Raw genomic sequence first — 18,178 nt, 5'->3', positions numbered from 1 at the left:
AACCCCTGAGTTAGTCTGGGCGTTTCTCCTGGAGGCCGGGGAGGAGTTCCGCCCCCGCCCCCTCTCCCGCCCCGCCGCCTCCCCTCCCCTCCCCGCGCTCCACGAGGCTCTCTCCCGCCCAGGCCCCGCTGCGCTCCCGGCCAGGCAGGCTCGGCACTCCACGGGCGGGCAGCCAGGATGCAGGCGGCCAACAAGGAGCACCTGTACAAGCTGCTGGTAATCGGCGACCTGGGCGTGGGCAAGACCAGCATCATTAAGCGCTACGTGCACCAGAACTTCTCCTCGCACTACCGGGCCACCATCGGCGTGGACTTTGCGCTCAAGGTGCTGCACTGGGACCCGGACACCATGGTGCGCCTGCAGCTCTGGGACATCGCAGGTGAGAGCCCGGGAAGGAGGATCCCAGCCCCCAGCAGAGGGGGAAGGAGGATCCCAGCCCCCAGCAGAGGGGTGGCGGCCCAGGGGGAGAGCCAGGTGGAGACATACTCTGGGGGCGCTGCGCCGGAAGGGACTTTTTCCCGGTGGGTTGGAAACTTGGTTGCAAAGAGAAAAAAAAAAAGTTTCTTGGCTGCTGGAACCACCTCCCATGCCCTGTCCGGGGAGCCGTCAGCCCTGCGCTGGCCTCTCTTGTATTCAGTTCTTGGCCTCCAGCTCATTTTCCTGGCTCTGGGCTCCCACAGTCCTGCTGGGGACGCGACCCTGAGTGTCCTGCCCGCCTTCCTTGCGCAGGCCAACCGAGAGGCAGCCCCCAGAGGGGTTCACAGCGGGAACCCAGGGGGTTCCCGACTAGAGGAGCTTACCAAGTCCTGTCTTCAGCCACTCACTTTATTCCAACTTTCTTCTTCCCTCAGTCAAGCGAGTCTGAGGTTGTCTGCTTTGAGCATGCCAAAGACTTACAGAGTACAACTATTATTTATCTCCCCTGCACCTACTCTGTCTCTCCCTCTCTCCCTCTCTCCCTCTCTCCCTGTCTCCCTCCCTCCCTTCCTCCCTCTCTCTCTCTCTCTCTCTCTCTCTCTCTCTCTCTCTCTCTCTCTGAGATTATGTATATATTTTAGGGGCACTTTTGTCCAAGGGTTTATGACATTAGCCATACGATTTCTTGATTTGGTCCTAACATTTTCATGGAGAAACCTAGAAAATGAGAAGTTTCTTTGTAGTGTTTGAAATCAGAATTGGATTCCAAGGGTTTGTACCAGGAGTTAGGCACAGGGGAGTGTGAAGATGCAAAGTGTGTACTCCAGAGTGAGTGCCTGGACTGAGGCTGTTTGCAACCTGGCCCTGTACAGCCAGCCCCTTGTTACCCCGTCCTGGCTCTGCCACTCAGCAACTTCAGACAAGTCCCTGCAGCTCAGTGCATCCCTGCTCAGTGGAAAGGGGATGGGCAATGACAGACAGCTCAGTTTTTTTTTAATTTAATTAATTAGTTAATTAATTATTGTTGAAAGTATTAAAGATGCCCTCTTTTTCTCCTCCATTGACCTCCTCCAGCCCGTCCCCTGCCCCAGCCCCAGGCCCTTACCACCCCATATATGTATGGCCTCATCTGTGTCCATTGGCCATGCATATATGCATACAAGGTCCCTGGTTGATTATCACCCACCCACCCTCCTCCAACTTCGCTCTGAGATAACTGCACTCTGTTCCATGCTTCCATGTCTCTGGATCCACTCTGTTCATCAGTTTATTTTGTTACTTAGATCCCACATATGGTGCTCAGAAGTTTTAAGGTCCTCTGGGATTCTGGGGTCAATCTCTTCAATCCCACGTCTCCTCTGATTGTTTTACTTCAAACAGCCTCACTTCACCTCTGACTGTTTTATGGTCTGTGGCACCAAGAACCTGGCCCGAACTAGCTGCTTCTCTTTCAGAAGACAGGTACATTTTAGCTGGTGCATTCGACTGGAAAACACTTTATCATGGCTTGGAGCAAGAACAAATGTGGAACATTTTTGAAAGGGCATTTCTGATTCTGGGGACTCCAGTGCCTCTTTCATCATCAGCTGCCAGGTCTTATGATAAATTCTTATGAAACACTCTTGGCATGGAGACAGATGAGTGCATTGAGAGTCATCTTCAGCAGTTTTCATGGCACAGGGGTAATCAGAGACCGGAAGATGTCATCAGCCACTATCTGATCAGGCTTTTCATCCAGAAAATCCACTATGCGTCTGAGCACTTCGTTGTTGCATTTTAGTGTCTGAAACTCTTTTGGATGAGTTGGAAGTCTCCAGGGTTCAGGTTTAGAATTAGCTTCCTGTTTGAAAGAAACTGTGGACATAATTACTTCGTGTAAGTAAGGATGTGACCCCAGCATGTTATAGAATGCCCATGGGCCTCAGTGTCCTCCCTTGACAGGGATGAAAGAAGGTCACAGTGATTGAGAGCCTGAATTCCAGAGTCAAGCTGCCTCTGTCTGAATCCCTGTTTTATCCCATATGTTGTGGGTGATTTTAGGCGAGTTCTCTAACCTACTGGTCTGTTTCCTTATCTTAAATAGGCGAAATACTTTCTCCCAACAAATGGGAGGTGAGTAACCAATGAATGCTAGCTAAAGATGATAGATAGTACTTTCTATCAAGGATTATTGTTACAGTAGCTGCTTTTTTATTTTTATTTATTCCAAAGAGAAAGGTTAAAGGGAGAGATAGGAACATCAATGATGAGAATCATTGATCAGCTGCTTCCTGTACTTCCCCTACTGGGGATCAAGCCCATAACCCTGGCATGTCCCCTGAGCAGGAGTGGAACCATGATCTCCTGGTTCATAGGCCTATGCTCAACCACTGAGCCATACTGGCGGGGCATTTTTTAAAACATGTATATGAATGCTAGGCAAGAAACACATGATATAAATGTGCTGACTAAATTATAATAAATTATGTTCCTGTATTATAGTCCATATAATCTGTTTCAAAATACCCAGCACCATGTTCAGCTTTGCCCAGATTACAACATATTATCATGAGCAGTTCAACTCACAAGCTTCGAGATGCCTCCCTAAGCCTTGGTTCTGGACTAAGGTTGTGTAGAGACTATAGTCACAGAAGCTGGGGTAGATAAGAACTTCGAGGAGCCTTGGAAAGTCACTGCTGAAGACACGGTGGTGTGCACGCGGCATCTCAGTAGGCTGGCTTCTTGTCCCAAAGCTGAGGTTCTACAGTAACCTGGCCTTGGCAGCCTCCATCAGAAGTTGGGCAGCAGGCAAAGCCAGTTGGGGGAAATTGGGCCATTGTGGGAAAGGATGTCTGGAGCATAGAACTAACATGTTTTAGGCTGCATAGGTAGCCCTGTGAGGAATGAATTCATGAAATCTAGTTTCAGCTGCCCATCCAGACTCCAGTTAGCTAAGTATACTTTACAGCAGTGTTTCCCAACCTTCTCTCATGATGAGCATCACCTGGTGGAGTTGTTAAACCACAGATTCCTGAATCCCAACTAAGAAGGGCTAAACTAGGATTTTTGGGAACATATAGGTAAAATTGTATACTTAAGTAGTGCTAGAGCAATTTTACCTATATGTCCCCAAAAATTCTAGTTTAGCCCTTCTTAGATGGGATTCAGGAATCTGTGGTTTAACAACTCCACCAGGTGATGCTCATCATGAGAGAAGGTTGGGAAACACTGCTTTACAGTACCTTCAAATCACAGCCTCACTCTTCAAACATAGCAATGCTTCTCCTTCTCCTTTGGCCTCATCTCTGGTGTGTACCTGGAAAGAACTAGTGGAACTTGCTTAGAGAAGGTTGTGGGTGTGGATGAGAGAGACCTTCCCTGTCCTGATAGGATATCAGGTCAACCTGCTATAGAGGGAATCTTGGCTCAGTTACACTCTTGATATTCATTTGGTTCAATGCCAAGTGGGGTCCTATTTGTCCAACACATTCCCATAGTATCTCTCTTGTGGCCACTTAGACTGGCCAGTCTGACCCTAAAAGACTCCAGGAAGTACCTTTCAGGGCATGTGAACTTGGCCTTGAAACCAATGGGATAAATCCCACAAACCCCACAGGAGACTCCCAGTGATTCTCTACTCTAGAGAAGCAGCCGGGACAGCTGTGGGTTCAGAAGCTCTTGCTGGAGAGAAAAAATGAGTCACTGTGCCCAGGGCTACACAGCTATTAAGTGGCAGAGCTGGAGTTGACCTAGTTCCGTCTGTCTTGGAATCAAGCCCCACTCTTTATGGCCATAAGCCTGTGAGTGCCTGGTGTACAGGTGGGCCACCGGGGTTATGCCCTCTTTCCCTCTTAAGGCCTTGCTTCTTCGGTAGGTGGGTTAGCTTTCCTTTTGCCTCCTATTTCTAATGGGCTTCTGGGTATTATTCAGTATCACTGTGCAGACAGTGATGAAATGAAAATGTGTTTATGAAGATTTGACTCTAAATTTTAGGTTTTATTCTTTTTAGAGATTTATTAAAAAAAACACACATACAAAAAACAGTAAACAAAAAGTCCACACTTGAACTCTTTCTTTCCTCCTCTTCTCCAAATCTTAATGCTATTAGCACTTTCAAAGAGAATTGTACAATTTTCTCTCGAGCTCTTGACATGCTTTGGGGCCTAGCTGTGGGGATAGGGGCAGAGGAATAGCTAACATTTCTTAAGCATTTATTCTTACAGCTGTCCACACATGTTTAATTTTTAACTTCCCAGTAAGTTAGCTCTTTAAATGGTCATGTTAGAATTTAAAGACTTGGCATTGAATCCTGCACCCAGGTTCCTAATTGCATTGCTCTACTTCCCACAACTTAAAAAAAAAAAAAAAAAAGGAATACTTACACATGTTCTAAATTATGGATATTCTAAATATATAATGCTTGACATTAGGAGGCAAGCCATGGAATATGGCTGGACCTGAGTTGCCACTCAATTGTTTGATTTTTCTGTGATATCATATTTGTGCTATCTCTGGGCATCTGTATCAGTTTTAATATATTCTATGTTCAGGTAGTGTGTGGTCACTTATTCCAACTCCTTATTCCAGGTAACTTGTGCTTACTTGGCTCCTATGTCTTGGTTTCCTGTCTGTTAACTGGGGAAAACAGCAAAATCTGCATCTTAGATTTGTTAAAGGAATGAAATGAATTAATTCATGTGAAGATGTGCCTGGCACAAAATAAATGCTAAATAAATGTTAGCTATTACTCTTATTGTAATTATTATTACGAACCACTTTCACAAACATTTTCCAGCTTGTTCTTCCCAGCATCCCTGATGATGTTGGCAGAGCGGGTGGTGTTAAATCAGTTTTGTATTAGAGAAGATTAAGAGTCAGAAAGGCAAAGGACTTGCCCAAGGTCACAAGAGCTAGCAAAAAGCACAGGAACAGCAGAAAACCCAATTGTAGATTTAACTAGTTTTGTGGAAAATGAATTAAGTGGATAGGTTATTTAGAGCACAATTCTTCACTAGGTAAACATTTCACCAAGGCTCAATAATCAAGGTCTTTACATATTTAAAACAAGTTATAAGAAAAATCTTTTTCTGCGGGACACCTCGTACTAACTTTCCCAGCCTAGGCCGAGTGACGAGAAACTTTGGAGGAAATTGCCTGTCCACCAGGCAGAGTGAATAAGGGAGGCAGCCTGGACCTAGAGTTGGGAGCCTCGGGGCAAGGACTCCCCACACCGGAGGCTCCGTGATTCTGTGGGTCAGAGTGGTGTGTTGTTTTAGATGTTATAACATCCTTCCATGTGGGCTTGGACTTGACTATCTTTTCAGTATCTTTTTCAAAATACTGTGATTCTCCAAGCAGTTAGATCCTTAGAAGAAGGATCTGAAATATCAATATAACCTAGAAATGTAGAAAGAGCTACAGTTGGAACCACTAGGTCAAACACACACACACACACACACACACACACACACACACACACAATCTAATTGGGGCTGCTCTCTGCTGGGCAGTTTACTGCTTGGTTAATTGTAGATTTTCTAATTACCGTGTAGACTAAAATGTTCTGTGCTTACACTGAGCAAAAGGGTGAACTTTCAAAGTAGGGGAGGGATGTGTGTGAAAGCACCGCAGGGCTTCTTGCGGGACAGCCATTAGAACACATGAGCACTGGGCACGTGGGACTTGTCCTTTCAGCTAGAACTCAGAGAACTAGTTCAGGCAGGAGAGCGCACAGCAGGCTGACCAAGGAAAGCTAAGTCCTTTGAGGGAAAAAGGGGATGGAGAGGAGCAACTCTCATGTGTGTGGTTGTTTTCTTCAGCAGATTTGTATATGAAATGCCTGATTATGTGTTAAGCACTGTGCTGGGTCAGGGGGAAGCAAAGTAGGATAAAGAATTGGACAAGACTTGCCTCCTTAGCTGGTTTGGCTCAGTGGATAGAGTGTCGGCCTGTGGACTGAAGGGTCCCAGGTTTGATTCCGGTCAAGGGCATGTACCTTGGTTGCAGGCACATCCCCAGTAGGGAGTGTGCAGGAGGCAGATGATCAATGTTTCTCTCTCATCGATGTTTCTAACTCTCTATCCCTCTGCTTTTTCTCTGTAAAAAATCAATAATATATATATATATATATATATATATATATATATATATATATATGTATATATATATAAATTATTTTTTATTTTATATATATATATATATATATATATATACATATATATATATATATATTTTTTTTTAAGAGTTGAACAAGACTTGATTCCTGCTTCAAAAATTTCACAGTTTTAGTGGCCATAATGGCACAAACAGGCCACTGTAATTGTGAGTGAAAGGCATCGATATAAGTAACTCCAAAATACTCTGGTAGCACAGAGAGGATTCTGGCCACACCACACCCAGCCACATCTCTGAGATGAAACCTGAGCAGGTAGGACGGAGCTCTAGTCTGATATTTCCTTGTACCTAGCCCCGGTTACTCCCTGTGACTGACTTCGGGCTGGACAGCTTGAGACAGAAGTTTATTCTCTGGCAATTTTTAATTCTGTCTCCTGCTCTTGGGGATCTCATGCATTCTCATGGCTGTAAACACCATACTGACAGCTCCAGAACTGTGCCTCCGACATGGCCTCTGACCTTGCCTCTCATAGGCTCCAGACATAGTTCTGTCTTGCTGTCGGGTATTTCTTTTTTATGATGTCTCATTTATCTTGCAAGATCAATATGTCAATAGCAAGGTTGCATTAAAAAACAGGATTTGAGCTCTATTAATAAAGTAATATATGCTCACCGTAGCAAAATTGGAAAATACAAAAGGATGCAACAACAAAGGAATACAAACAGACAGCATCCACAATCACCCCCTCTGAAGGATAAAGAGTAAAGGGTGCTATTTGTAAGTCTAAACTAGACATTTTATCACATACTCAGGACTTTTTAGTTTGTATTAACTATACTTTATTCCCCCACTCACTAGACTTGAAACCTCTGCTATCTTTTCTCCTTCTTCTTTAACCTGCACACACTATCAGTCTCCAAATCAGATAGCGATTATGCCTCTTCCACCACTCACTGCGCTGGCCCAGGGACAGCACTAGCAGTTACTTAACTGTTCTGCTATCATACCACCTGGCTCCTGCTAGCATCCTTTCCCCCCTGTTCTTATATGTACATAGGTTAAGTGTATCTTCCCAGGACATCACTGTGGTGGCTATGCATTGCCTATTGATTATATACATCATGATGAGAAGAATTAGAGTGGTTGGGGAAGGGGTGCTGGGAGGGCTGGTGACTAGAAAGGGCACAGATTTTAAGTCATGGAGCCAATGAGGGAGGAAGGTGTGGGGTGCTGGCAAGTAAGAGTTGACCGGAGTCCTTGAGGCCAGGCCACGATAAATGGAAACCCAGGGTCTGTCTCACTGTGGCCGTGTTGTCAGAAACACAGTTAATCTCAGGACAGGCAAAGTGACACTGACCTATTTTTTGTTTTGTTTTACTGCATTTTACTAAGATAGTAGTTTTAAAACTTGACGATTTGAGAGGTATGAGGTCTTGCCTGAGAAAACGTTTTCATTCACTCGAAAAGCAGAGAAATTAGGGGGGGGGGGGGGAAATGGGTAAGTTTTTGCTTTTATGGAATCTGAGTCTAATGGGGCATAAAGATATTATAATATAATCAACGAGATGATTACTTAATCACTGTTTTTGATGAGTGCTCTGAATGGGAAGTATCAGGTGTTAAAAAGAAAGCAAAAAATGGGGCTTCCCTGAGGCATGGTGTGGAAGTGAGGAGAGACAGTGAGGACTGTGGGTAAGCTGGCATCACTACCGATTACAGCGTGTGAGGAGGGAGGTGGTGAGATGGAAACAGCGCATTAGGAAAGACGGTCTATGCTAAACTAAAGGTTAAGAGAGAGTACTCCTTGCATTTATCAGTTTGTCATAGCAATCTTCGCAGTTTTAATGCCACATTATGCTGGAAACTAGGTCTTACTATTTCCAGTTTCATTTGTGAGGAAACTGGGCCAAGTGTAAGTAGAACAAGATGCCTGGTCTATGGTAGTTGCTCAAAAAACACGGTTTGGAATTAAACAATTACTGGGGTTGACAATAGAGTCATTACTTGCCTGAAAGCATTGTTTGAGGCTAGTTATCCTGTGGTAGGCTTCCCCCTTTTTCTGATGATTAGCTTTGGAGAATCCTGCAAACCTTTCCAACCATGGAGAACCTTTTTTATTTCTTTCACTCTGTTTGACTCTGAGATGGACATTCTCAGAGGACTATGGTGGCCCCAAATGCTCCTGTGGTGGAAATCAGTTTTATTGTGCCAGGAAGGATTCTCATCTTCTATGGGGTGTACTAAAGTAATCTTCCTCAACTTGACAGGGTTGTATCATGACGCTAACCCGAGGTTCCAAATTATTAAGTTCCACTAATATATTTTTCAGCTGTTTAAGAATTTGGTTAAACGATTATATGATCATACATTACTCTTTAACACAGACAATAATGTGAAGGTGTGGGAGGGGTGGGTGCGGAGTGGAGGGAGGAGTCAATGGAAAAAAACACGCAAAGGGGACATCTGTAATACTTTCAGCAATAAAGATACATAAAAAAATAAATAAATTGCTCTTTGAAAATAAGTCAGGTTTTAACTTCCCCCTTTCCTCACTCCCTTTCAGTTCCAACTGTCAAATCCTGCCTTTTCTACCTTGAAAAATCATTCTTGTTTCTCCTTTCAGTAGTCATTTCTTCTTCACAACCCACCTGAACTCCTGGAGCAACTTCCTAATAGCCATCCCTTTCTCAAGCTTCCCCACCCATCAGTCTGAGATACACAGAGGAAGAGAGGAGAGAGAGATAGAAACATCAATGATGAAAGAGAATCCTTGATGGGCTGCTTCCTGCATGCCCCCTACTGGGGATCAAGCCCACAACCCAGGCATATGTTCTGACCAGGAATTGAACCATGACCTCCTGGTACATAGGTAGATGCTCAATCACTGAGCCACACTAGCTGGGCTAAAGACCCATTCTTAAAAACTGCTTCCTCATTTGACAAAGTCTTCATGATTTGAAGTGAAATGTGATTCATTTGGAGGTAAAATGACAATACGTGATGATTTTTGGAGACAGTAGATGAAGTAATGATTTTATGAAAGATCATTTTCACAGAGTTAAAATCTTGAGGGTCCATCAAACCAAATCCTTTATTTTACAGCTGAGGAAGCTATGATTTGAAAGGGCAGGGGTCACATTAATTCCTCAGGCTCATAGAGAGAGAGTTAATGGTAGGATGGGAACCAGTACGTAGGCCCCTGTGATTTATTAATGATGAGATTTGAATAATTAAAAAACTATCTTTTAACGCCAGACATTTTGGTGTTTTAAGTCCTGGGACACACAAATAATTGAATTTGGTAGGCACCCCACCCTGTAGGAGTTCATGCAGTGAAGAAGAGAGGATGATGGCATGGCATGGCATTGAGGGCATCCAGAGGCATCCATAATCTGGCTACACAGGACATTCCTAATATAATTTCCTCCCACCCTCCATCAGGAGGCTTAACATCTGGCCATTTGAACTCCTTGCTATTCCTTATTCACACCCCTGGTATTGTCTCTGTGCCTTTGCTCCTGCCCTTCTTGCTGGGTCACATGTAAGCCCCTCCCTTTATTTCCATATATCTAAATCCTACCGGATGTTTAAGACAATTCTGAAAGGGCAGCTCCTCTACAGACACTTCCCTAATTTTCTCATTCCAGTGGTAACTTCTTCCTCCCTTGAGACACATACAACTTTTTAAATTCCCTTCTAGCCCTTCTCCCTTTAGCAATCAACATATTACATTATTTTGTACTTCTCTGAATATCTTTCTTTTTTAGCAGACCTCATTATAGAATTTAATGAGTGACTGTGGAGTCAGCAAAGAAGAAAAAGAGAAAACACCATGTAGGAGGAGACCAAACAAGGCAGGTTTTGAAAGCGAAAGGAAAAGAGTTGAAGAAGAGAATAGTCCTGGCTGGGTGGCTTAGTTGGAGCATTGTCCCATACACCAAAAGGTTGTGGGTTTGATTCTCAGACAGGGTCCATACCTGGGTTTTGGGTTCAATCCCTGGTTGGGGAGATAACTGATCAATGTTTTTGTCTCCCCCTTCCTCTTTCTCTAATATGTATCTATATCTATATCTATATCTATATCTATATCTCTATCTCTATCTCTATCTCTATCTCTATCTCTATCTCTATCTCTATCTCTATCTCTATCTCTATATCTATATCTATTCTCCAGTGAGGTTTAAAAAAAAAGAAGAGGATAGTCAATCATTTCAAATGTCTGAGGGAAATGAGAATGATTGCTTTGTGCTCTGTCTCTTCTTTGTGCAGACTGTGTTATCCCGACACATTATTTAACCTTTCTTCTCCATCAGTCTTGTCTAAATCTGCTCTCTCATGATGAGAGGTGAACGACTTAGCTTCTTGTGTCATGCAGAAGCTCAGCTTCACTTGCTGAAAATGCCTGCATTAGCTCCCCAGTTTAATGATGGCAAAGGAATTATCTGCAGTGTCAGGGATGCAAACAAATTTCTATCTAAAGTGTAAGGTGAAATTTAGAACAAAGTCATTTAAATTACTTGTTGGGAGGACTGTTCTTCCTTCCATATACAGTAATGGCAGTAATAGCCACCAAGAACTGAGTGTCCGGCATGGTGCTATGCATTTTTATGTATTATTTTATTTATGATACACAAGGAGCTTGTCATAGAGGCAAGAGAACTGGGCTTAGACAGACTAGATTAACAAGCAAAAATGCATAAAACTTTTAAAAGTCACAGTATGTGACAGTACTGGGATATAAACTGTCTATTTTAAAATCCCATTTTCTGCCCTAGCCAGTTTGGCTCAGTGGATGGAGCCGTGGCCTGTGGACTTTGATTCTTGTCAAGGTCCCATACCTAGGTTTCAGGCTTGATCCCTGGCCCTGGCCAGGGAATGTGCAGGAGGCAACCAATCGATGTGTCTCTCTCACATCTCCCTTCCTTCCACTCTAAAAAATCAATGTAAAAATATCCTCAGGTGAGGACTAAGAACAACAACAACAAATTCTCAGGTGAAGATTAACAAAAATATATAAATAGATAAAAATAAATAAATCCCATTTTCTAACCACTCTATTCTAATATTTCCTAGTGGGTGATATAATGCAATAGTTTTCACAAGTGATAAATAGTTTTAGTTGCATTTAGAAGATACACATTATTTATTTTAAAGCAATAACTTACTATGTCTTTGAACCTTTCCACTTTTGGGTAGAGGTAAGAATTGAATTCGCTGTATTCTTTGCATACAATACTGCTATGGGCCTGTAGTGGTCTGGCTTAATAGCAACCATCTTAAATACTTTTAGAAAATTCACAGTGACAGAGGGACACAAGTCTCTAGTTTGAGTATTAAATATGAGAATAGTTATGATGCTTGATGGTATTGGAATAAAAATTGTCTTATACGGGAGAGTGTGGTGTGTGTATTGTTTTTATTTTAAAGAAAACAATACTTTAAACTAGACATTACCACTCTCACTTCCTGTCTTTCATTTTACATGATTTTTTATTTGTTATTACACAAACTGTGAAAAACCCAGTTTCAAGACAATATGATCATATGAAAAGGAATGTAGCTTGATCTAATGTTAAAATTGTGAATTACCTCAAAATTGTGAATATCTGTGTTTTCCGATGGTCTGTGACCCACAAGCTGCCGTAGAGACTAAGACCATTGGAAAACACAGATATTTACATTACAATTCATTAACAGTGCAAAATTACAGTTATGAAGTAGCAACAAAAATAATTTTATGGTTGGTGCTAACCACAACATGAGGAGCTGTATTAAAGGGTTGAGGCATTAGAAAGGTTGAGAACCACTGCTCCAGAGGAATCTGGAAATTCTTTAAGAAAGAAACATTGGCCCTGGCTCGGTAGCTCAGTTGATCAGTGTCACCTGATATGTCAAGCTTACGGGATCGATCCTCATCAGGGCACATACAAGAATCAACCAATGAATGAATAAATAAGTGGAACAATAAAAATCAATATTTCTCTCTATCTCTCTGTCTCTTTTTCATTCTTTCTCTCTCTAAAATCAATCAAAAAAGTTTTTCAAAAGGGTGAAACCCTTAGAGCACAGGGCCTCTTTGAGTTACTTACAAAAGTATCTTTAAAGCTTACTTAGAAATGATGTCTTAAATGCTAAATCAGAGTTAGCTCGCCCCCTCCCATCCACAAATATATTTGGGCTTAGAGTTCAGATATTTTTAGGTAGTTTGGTAGGTATTTGTTTAGGCTTTATTTGGTTTAATTGAAAATAAAATATGCTGATTGTTCTACCTTGATTCATGTCAACCTCTTCTGTGACTTAGTTTCATTCTCTTCATCCTAAAATCCAACATTGGATGTGACATTACAATATGATCTTATTTCTCCATCAAGTTAATTTTTTAAACTGAGTAATGTTGAACCTCCAATCAAAATAAATTCTGACAAAAATCTCATGGGACACTGTGATGCTCATTTTCATACACACACACACACATACACACACACACACAGGCACAAATACACAAACATACATATATTGCCTTAAATTTAAATATAAATTTAGAATTTAATGGAATGCAGGGTGGGGCAAAAGTAGGCTTACAGTTGTGAGTATGTGAAATAAGAGGGTTTTTTTGTATTATTAATTATTATATTATTTTTCCATATGAACAACTGTAAACCTACTTTTCCCCCACCCTGCATTTTTAAGTTTAACTTAAAAAAAAAAATCAGTATAATCTTCTATCCTTCCTTTCTATAATGCTATTATTTGTGGACACCTAAGAAACAAATTGTCACTTTTTTTCATCTTATTCTCTTGCACATATTACCTTAATTCAGTACTCTATCTAGATTTTCCTTTTTGTTGAATAGAGGTAAGATGTGCCTATGAGGGATGATAGCCAGTAGTAAGATGAAACAAGAACCATTGTTCATTTGGGAATAAAGAAATTGCATAAAGAGTTTGGGTGGTTCTGAATTGGGGACAGATTTTTTTCCCAGAATGGATCTTCAGAAGTAGCAAATAAGGCATAGAAAGTAAATGAGTTGGATCAGAGATCTTGCTTTATTCAATTCACTCCTCTCCCTGCTGGAGTTCCTTCTTCCAAAAAAAATAATAATAATAATCAATATTAAACATCGTTGCTTCATTCTGTAAAGAGTACTTGTATTCCCAGTTCCATTCTATTGCACAAGTCCTTCATGGGCATAGACTAAGAGCCTCTCAAAGTGTGTGCTGTGGAGACTTAAGGAGACAGTGATTGAGTAATGCATTGTGGGCTCAAGGAGTCTGCAGTGGAACTGGAGACACCGGCTGCAGAGGCTTCCAGCACATCAGAAGCAGTGCAGAGTAGGGCAGGGCAATCCATGGCAGAGCCATATGTGTACAGATAAGGAAAGAGTTGAGAGTGGGGCCAAGTAGTCAGGACAGGCTGCCAGAATGTAGGGTTTGGTACAACCTTGAAGAATTTAGGTAGAGAATAAGGGAGAGGGTATGTTCCAATGGGCATAGGGGTGCCATGAAATGAGTGGGCATAAAATCAGGAAGCAGAACTTAACAGAACCTAGCAAGGCATAGTTTTGAGCATATCCTGATCTTAGTCTGAGTATTCTTGACCTTGTAGATCAAGGAGTGTAATCTTGAAAATTCCATTGGAGTCCAGAGGATAAAATAAAGGAACCATTTCCATTTATCTACTTGGCAAACACTTGTTTTCTTTTTGAAAGCTTCTGTTCTCAATACTGACTGCCTTCTCCCCCCAACCCCCAAGCTACTGCTCCCTATTTTCCTAGGAAATGGGAGCAAAGCTCCCCCCAAATCCTGGCTCCCATTTTGTTCCTCCACAAAATTCTCCGTACAGCTGGATGGATGTGCTGTAACAAGGCCAAGTGTGTTAAGGAGTGTTTTGATGCAAAGAAACAAACATGGGATTTTATTGTAAGGCAATAAGAAAAATTACAATAAGAAAAATTAATCCACTTGCATAATATACATTTAATTGAATTAGAAATACTTTTTTAAGACTTATTTTTCTAAAGTTGATATACATACACAAATTTAAGGCAGTTTTTATGCTACATAATAAGGCAAAAGGTATAGCATCTCAGCACATTTTTTTTTCTTACTGACCATATCAAATGAACTAATACCAAAAGATTAGTCATATGATGTAGACCCTGCATTTCTGAATGTTCTGAGTTTTTAAGATGTTGCAGTATCTGTTTTATTACAGGTCTCCCAATTTATAACTGTTGGGAAATAGTCCAAAATTGCTTTAAATCTTGTGTGGGTCATATGTGTTAGCAGCCCAGCCTTTGAGTTTTGGCATCGATTGGAGGCAGGAGTGCATCCCTGAAAGTGTTTAATTAGGGAAATGATAGGGTGAAAACAGGGCTTTGAAAGGTGAAAGAGGCAGAGGTGCACAGAGATTAAAGTACAAGTTAAATTTCAGCCTTGACCACTCCTGCAACTTCAGCCTGGAATATACAACTGCCTATTCAACATACCTGCCAACAGACACCTCATATCAACATGTCAGAATCCCAAAGGACTTCCACAGAACCTTCACCTCCACACGTCAGCGAATGACAACTCCCTACTTTCAGTAATTCAGGCCAACAGTCTGGGAATCATGCTTGAATCCTATTACATCTGCATCCCATTTGTCATCTCTATTTCCAAATATATCTAGAAACAACTCGACTTTACCACCTTTAACACTACCACCTTCCATTGACCCCTAACTGCCCTCCCCTGCAGGCCTGATCACCCCCAACTGTCCATTCTTTCAAGCCTGGTCACCCCTAACTGCCCTCCCCTCCAAGTGGTTGGAATGGATAATCACAATGGAAGTGGATTATCATCTCCCCACTCCCAGCCTTGACCCCTGTAAATCATTCCTCAGTGCAGCGCTCGCCAACCGGTGGTCTGGGGACCATTGGTGGTCCGTGAGGTCCGAAAGGTTGGCTACCGTTGCCTCAATGCAGTAGCATCCTTAACCATGTCCTGTTAGTTCATGTTTCTCATCTGCTCACAATCCTTCAGTGCTAGTTCATGTTTCTCATCTGCTCACAATCCTTCAGTGCTTTCCTCTCTCATCCAGAATAAAAGGCTACATCTGCACCAGGTCCCTAACTGTCTGCAGTCTGGTCCCTGTAATCTGCCTCATGGCACACCAGCCAACAGTCTCCTTCCTGTTCTCCAAACACTTGCCAGAACATCTGTGCCTCTGCATCTTTGTCTTGCTGTTCCCTCTGTCTAAAACCCTCTTCTCCTAAATATCCTTATGGCTGGCTCCTTTACCTCTTTTTGGTTTTTACTCAGATGATACTTCTCAATGAGTCATCACTATCCATGCAGCTTAACATTGCCCTCCCACCTTTCTCCTTTCCTGCTTACTTCCTCTCCACGGTACTTTTCTCCAGCGAACAGAATATAAATGTATCTTACTTAGTGTTTTGTTTACTGTTACCTTTTCACTAGGATGTAAGCTTCATAAGGGCAAAGATTTTCAATTGTTTTTTTCTAGCTGCTAGCACAGTGCTTAGAAAACAATAAGCATTCAAAATTTGTTGTTAAGTGCAGGAATGAGATGAGATAGTCCAAACTGAAGTGATTTCAGTGTGAGTGGAAAGAAAGCAATAAATGCAAGAGACATGACAGAGAAGGACTCTTAGAGACTTGTTAAATCTGCGTATTCATGGGGAGGGGTCAAGAATTATAGGTTATTTCCTCACTTAACAGGAAGGCTGAATTGAACTCTTTCTCTGTTCAGAGGCAGTGTTTGTCATGGGGGCTGCAGAAACTTGGTTCTGGCTAGGGGCCAGTGAGTAATGTTGTAGGGAAAAATCACACCAGGTTCATTTCAGGATCTAACCTTAGGTGACTTGGACAAAGTGCGATTGATTGACATTTTTCTGTCAATGGGTTGATGGAGCCAAGAAGTGAAGAAAGAAGATGAAAGAGTTTCAGAACTATTGCCAGAGAGTTAGACGGGCTCTTAAAAATGAGAAAACCTTGCTTACCAGGATGTTGGCCAACTCTGATTCTTATCTGTGGGGTTCCCTGAGCCTTCAAAACCAGTTGAAGCCATTATATATTGTCACCATTTGACAGTTCTATCAATTGGGTAGTTTGTTTCCCCTCCCAGATCCTTATGCAAGGTCCATATTTACTTTCGTTTTTGTATTTCTGCTTTTCATACTATTGCTCCCTAGAAATAAAGACCATCTTTTAGTCTTTTTGATTGTGTCATGACTCTCAAAATATATATTCTTTATAACAGAGTTAATTGATTCCAAGGAATTATTTCTTAAGGTGATAATGATTGTGAAAACATAATATTCTGGTCTGAAACTTGTTGCAACAGATATGCACCAACCCTGTAAGAACAATGTTAATTTTCTCCATCTATTGAGTACTTACCAGAAATTCATGTGGAATGTAGAGTAAGTGCATTCATATGCAGCACTGATTCATGATAAATGTTGTATGCTAGAAGAAGAAGGAATCTTAATTTCTGTTCATTTCTATCTTAATATCTTGAGCTCTTATTATATCCAAAAAGTGAAGAACTAGCCTTGGATTTACAACATTAAAACTGATCAACCTGCTCTCCAGGTTTTTACAACGTTGGATACAGAAGAATGAATACAGAACATGATAAATGTGAATAGTATCAGAAAAGGAAAATGCTGTGGAGGTCTGAGGAAGGGGGACACTGGTTCCAGCAGGCAGGACAGGGAAGGTTGCAGAAATGTGTGGCATTTCAGGGCACAATTGAACAGAATGAGAGGAGGGATGGGGACAGGATTTAGGCTTTGGGAACAGAGATGCAAAACAAGCAGAAGACATCCAGGGAGTGATGCAGGACATTTTTTGGAAGCAATAGTCCAGTGCGGTTTGGCCTTGGAGCACTTCGAAGGAAGTGGCAGGAGAAGAGTTTGGAAAGGCGGTTGGAGCCAGACTCCTCATGTTTAGTGTCAAAAAAGGTGTCTGTTTTTGAAGCATGAAAGGGCCATTGAAGAGCTATAATAGCACATTGATGATATTTGTCTTTTGAAAGTAGATGCTGGTAGAAATAGAGTTTTTGAGACTTCCCTCAGGGAGTACTTAAAAAAAACCCACACATATCTCTGGATTCCACATAAAGTCAACATAGTAAAAGAGTGGCCCAGGGATGGGTATTCTATAAATATCTCAGATGATTTCCTTTTGAAAAATATGTTTTTATTATTTTAAGAGAGAGAAAGAGAGAGGAAGGGAGAGCTAGAAACATTGAGAGAAACATCATCTCCCAGTGAGCCCGAAACCTGTGCCTGTGCCCCAACTGGGATTCCACCTGTGACCTCGTGGTTCCTAGGTAGATGCTCAGCCACTGAACCACTCCAGCTAGGTGATGATTTCCCTTTTTTCCCAGCTTTATTGAGATATAACTGACATATACCATTGTGTAAGTTTAGGGTCTACAATGTGATGGTTTGATATATGTTGTGAAATGATTACCTCCATGACCTCACATACCGTATTTTTCGGACCATAAGACGCACTTTTTTCCCCCCAGAAGTGGGGGGGAAAAGTCCCTGCGTCTTATGGTCCAAATATAGCCTACACATATACTTTAAAAAAAAAGTTTTTTTACTTGCCCGGCTCTGTGTGGTCTCTGTGTGCTTGCCCGGCTCTAAA

At 41.9% G+C, this 18,178-nt stretch overlaps 1 protein-coding gene and 1 long non-coding RNA gene across 3 annotated transcripts in view; both read left to right on the top strand.

Moving 5' to 3' along the window:
- Positions 1–93: 93 nt before the first annotated feature.
- The window catches only part of RAB38 (RAB38, member RAS oncogene family), a 51,675-nt gene continuing 33,590 nt past the window's right edge, over positions 94–18,178 (top strand). The window contains exon 1 of one of the 2 annotated variants that reach the window (XM_036428243.2): positions 94–379. In XM_036428243.2, coding sequence (XP_036284136.1) covers positions 178–379 — 202 coding nt within the window. In that variant the 5' untranslated portion in view covers positions 94–177. The remainder of the gene's footprint in view (positions 380–18,178) is intronic. The other variant, XM_036428242.2, reaches the window with a different exon arrangement.
- LOC118713549 lies at positions 15,385–17,333 on the top strand. The gene is made up of 2 exons (XR_006740801.1): positions 15,385–15,501; positions 15,539–17,333. It is a non-coding gene; the product is annotated as an uncharacterized LOC118713549 (long non-coding RNA).

The sequence above is a fragment of the Pipistrellus kuhlii genome, unplaced genomic scaffold, assembly GCF_014108245.1.
Source record: "Pipistrellus kuhlii isolate mPipKuh1 unplaced genomic scaffold, mPipKuh1.p scaffold_m20_p_9, whole genome shotgun sequence".
NCBI classification, from domain to species: Eukaryota; Metazoa; Chordata; class Mammalia; order Chiroptera; family Vespertilionidae; genus Pipistrellus; species Pipistrellus kuhlii.
The sequence above is the reverse complement of the archived record's forward strand: the minus strand, read 5'-3'. Positions and strand labels throughout refer to the sequence as shown.